General features: G+C 41.2%; 1 protein-coding gene across 1 annotated transcript; it reads right to left on the bottom strand.

Annotated features, from left to right (window-relative positions):
* Positions 1 to 257: 257 nt before the first annotated feature.
* On the bottom strand, positions 258 to 2840 carry NYX (nyctalopin). The gene is made up of 2 exons (XM_030202532.1): positions 2837 to 2840; positions 258 to 2001 (listed from the first exon to the last, which is right to left on the bottom strand). Exons 1-2 carry the CDS (start codon positions 2838 to 2840, stop codon positions 575 to 577), a joined length of 1431 nt encoding a protein of 476 aa, XP_030058392.1. The 3' UTR covers positions 258 to 574.
* Positions 2841 to 3104: the final 264 nt, after the last annotated feature.

The raw sequence follows: 3104 nt of genomic DNA, 5'->3' as shown, positions 1-3104 counted from the left end.
AGTTACTATTTATTACAGTCCATTTCAAACAATATGCATGCACTTCTGCATTTTCTTTTCTTTAAGCTCATGTCGGTATTTTATTACCTGGTTGTTGGAAGATAAACGTTTCCTTGAGTTAGGAACAGAAGTTTTTTTGTTTTGTTTTTTTACATCATCTTCTCTACAGACTGTATAGCAAAAGTTGTGTTGGCCCCTCAAACATTTTGAAGAGGTCCAAACATGGCTATGTGCAGCACATTTGTGACCATCTCTTGGAAAATGTGATTAAATACACCAGAAACACAAAATGAGGTTTTATTGAATTGTGTTAGAAGAAACAATTTATAATAGAATAGTCCAAACCTCATCCTTACATGTGAAAAAGTTTTTAAAAAGTTACAGAAGTTCAAACATGCAAGTTTTCAGACACATGATAAATCGGCCTCTCTCAACGTTTTGGATCCGTTAGTTCTTGTGGTTTAATTTTCTTAACTTACCATCGATGGTCAAAGTTCATTATTCAGTCAGTTACTTTAATACTATTTCACTATATTGTGCTAATAATCTAAAGAGTAATCCTTTTATTTCAAGATCATCTTTTGCTCAAACGAATAGTTACTATATGTGCCATAATACATATAATATGAAGATAATTTGTGAGATTTGTCCTACCATGTTCCTCAACCCCTGATGACATACCATCATCCACTCCTTCCATGCCAGTGAAATTGCTAAATGTACTGGAAGAATTTCTGCTATCTGGAAGATTTCCCCTATGGAGAAGCAACTTAGAAAGGAAGCTGTTGAGTTTGCGCTCTATGGTAAAATGAAGCCCTGCCGTAGGGGTGGGGGTGACCGAGGTTGTATTATGCTCAGATGGATCAAGGCAGACACCTTCAGGTGATTTATGAAAAATTACTTTGCTGAGATCAACACCAGCTACTGTGTTTGGCGATGAACAGGGAATGTCCCGTACCAGCCTGTAATTCTCCATCCACTCCTTCAGCCATTCAATCTCACAGTCACATTCCCAGGGGTTCCTGAAGAGATAAAGCCTTCCTAGGAAGTAAATGGGTTTAAAGATTGAATAGGGCAAAGACGTTAAGTTGTTGCTGTTTAAATGCAAGGACACAAGACTGCTCAGATTTTCAAAGGTCCCTTCTTCTATGTAACTGATCCTGTTCCGGTCCAAATACAGCAGCTCTAGTTCGACCAAGTCCTGAAACCAAGCATTGGACACATTTCTTATAAAATTTCCACCAAGATTCAATGTCTTCAAGTGCCTTAGTTCTTTAAATGACCCTTCAGGAAGTTGACTTAGCAGGTTGTCGTTCAGATAAAGGTCTTCCATTTTCTTACAGCCTTGAAAAGATTTAGCGTGAATAACACTAATTTTATTAGCTTGGAGATTCAGATACTTCAGGTTGCCAAGGTTCTGGAGGGAATTGTAGGCTACAGCTTCTATCTTGTTTCTCTCTAAGTAAAGGTGAGTTAGACTCGTCATTCCTCTGATTGCCCCAGGGATCCTTCGGAAGTTATTTTGAAAGAAGAGCAGCTCTTGCAGAAAGGGAAGATCTATAAAAATCCTATCAGGCACATTAAAGAGATTGCAGTCGGCGAGATCCAGTTTAATGAGTTTCGTTAGAGCTGTAAAGGTTCGAGTGTGCAGATACCGAATGTACCTGTTGTGTGCCATTTTAAGCTCTGCCAAATTGGGCAAACCTTTGAAGGTCCCAGGGGTAATGAAGGAGAGGTTGTTGTGATTAAGTGAAAGGCATTGGAGAGATGGCAAGGTACCAAAGGCCTTCTCGGACAGGAACTTTATCTTATTTTTATCCAGGTTGATTAAGGAAGCCTCACAGGGGAACCCATTAGGGACTTGAGAGAGTCGAAGGCGGTCGCATAAAACAGAGCAGCTTTTCTCTTGAGTGCACAGACAGTGAGGTGGGCAGGAGCGAGCACAGGCCCACACAGCACCGATGGGTCGTATAAAAAAAAGAACTATGGTGAGCACAGACACTAGCGTGGTCCAGTGAGAGAGGATGGGATAAGAGAAGACAGAAAAGAGGTTTTATTAAATATCATCTGAAAAAAAAAAAATTAAGCATTTAGCAAAATGCATAAACAAAAATACATGCAGCAAATTGTATTACACATTCTTGCAAACATTCAATAAAACAATGTTTGAAGAAAAAAAAAAGGCAATATTTGGACCTTTATTAAACCAAGTTGTAAAGAAATACTATTCAGGGGGTTCTCAACTCTCGCCTAGATAGTCACAAATCAGTTCAGTTTCCAGAGTAACACACCTATGCAAATTACCCTTATTATTAGATTATATGCAAATATGTTTGCTGAATATCCATCCTGAAGCTGGACAGCTTTTATAGTACCCTCTGAAGGTCTGATCCTGTGACATGCCTCAGTAGCTTTTGGTGCTACATATACCTTTCAGAAGCTCATTAGATTTAGAAAGTAGTTTTCTGTAGGTTACCTAGGTGCAAAGTCCATAGGTACTTTTGAATTCATAGATCTTAGAGACTGACCGAATTTCAGTTTTGGTTTTTTTGGCTACGGCTCCAAAACTGACCCCCAAATCCTTTTTCTGCTCAGTTTCGGCTGAAAAGCTATTTTAATTTTCGGCCACATTTTCAGTTTTACCTGAAAAATGACCAGATGGTTTCAGTAGAAGCTAAAAATTTGCACTTTGTTCCATTTGTCTCCCTCCCTCCCTTCCCCAAACAGGAGTTGCCCTTCTTCCCCGATCCCCTTGAGTGCCTCCCCCTCCTTTGTAGGCCCATCTGGGCCTACCTTACAAATCCTGGTGGTCTAGGGATGTAATTGGGTCAGTTACTCATGCCCGTTCTGGCATGGCTGTCAAAATGGCTGTCGTGACAAGGGCACTGCTCCTGCCCTGACGATACCACTAGACCACCAGGAATATAAAGCAGTTTCTAATGCAGATACTTGATCTTGTACACTAGTTTATATGGTAAATAGCAGTGGCGTAGGAAGGGGGGGCGGGAGGGGCGGTCCGCCCCGGGTGTACACGCTCGGGGGGTGCCGGCCCCGCTGGTTCCCTGCTCCCTCTGCCTCGGAACAGGTTACTTCCTGTTCCGGGG

Source organism: Microcaecilia unicolor, chromosome 4 (genome assembly GCF_901765095.1).
Source record: "Microcaecilia unicolor chromosome 4, aMicUni1.1, whole genome shotgun sequence".
Lineage (NCBI taxonomy): Eukaryota > Metazoa > Chordata > Amphibia > Gymnophiona > Siphonopidae > Microcaecilia > Microcaecilia unicolor.
Note: the sequence above shows the minus strand (reverse complement) of the source record. Positions and strands in the feature narration are given on the sequence as shown.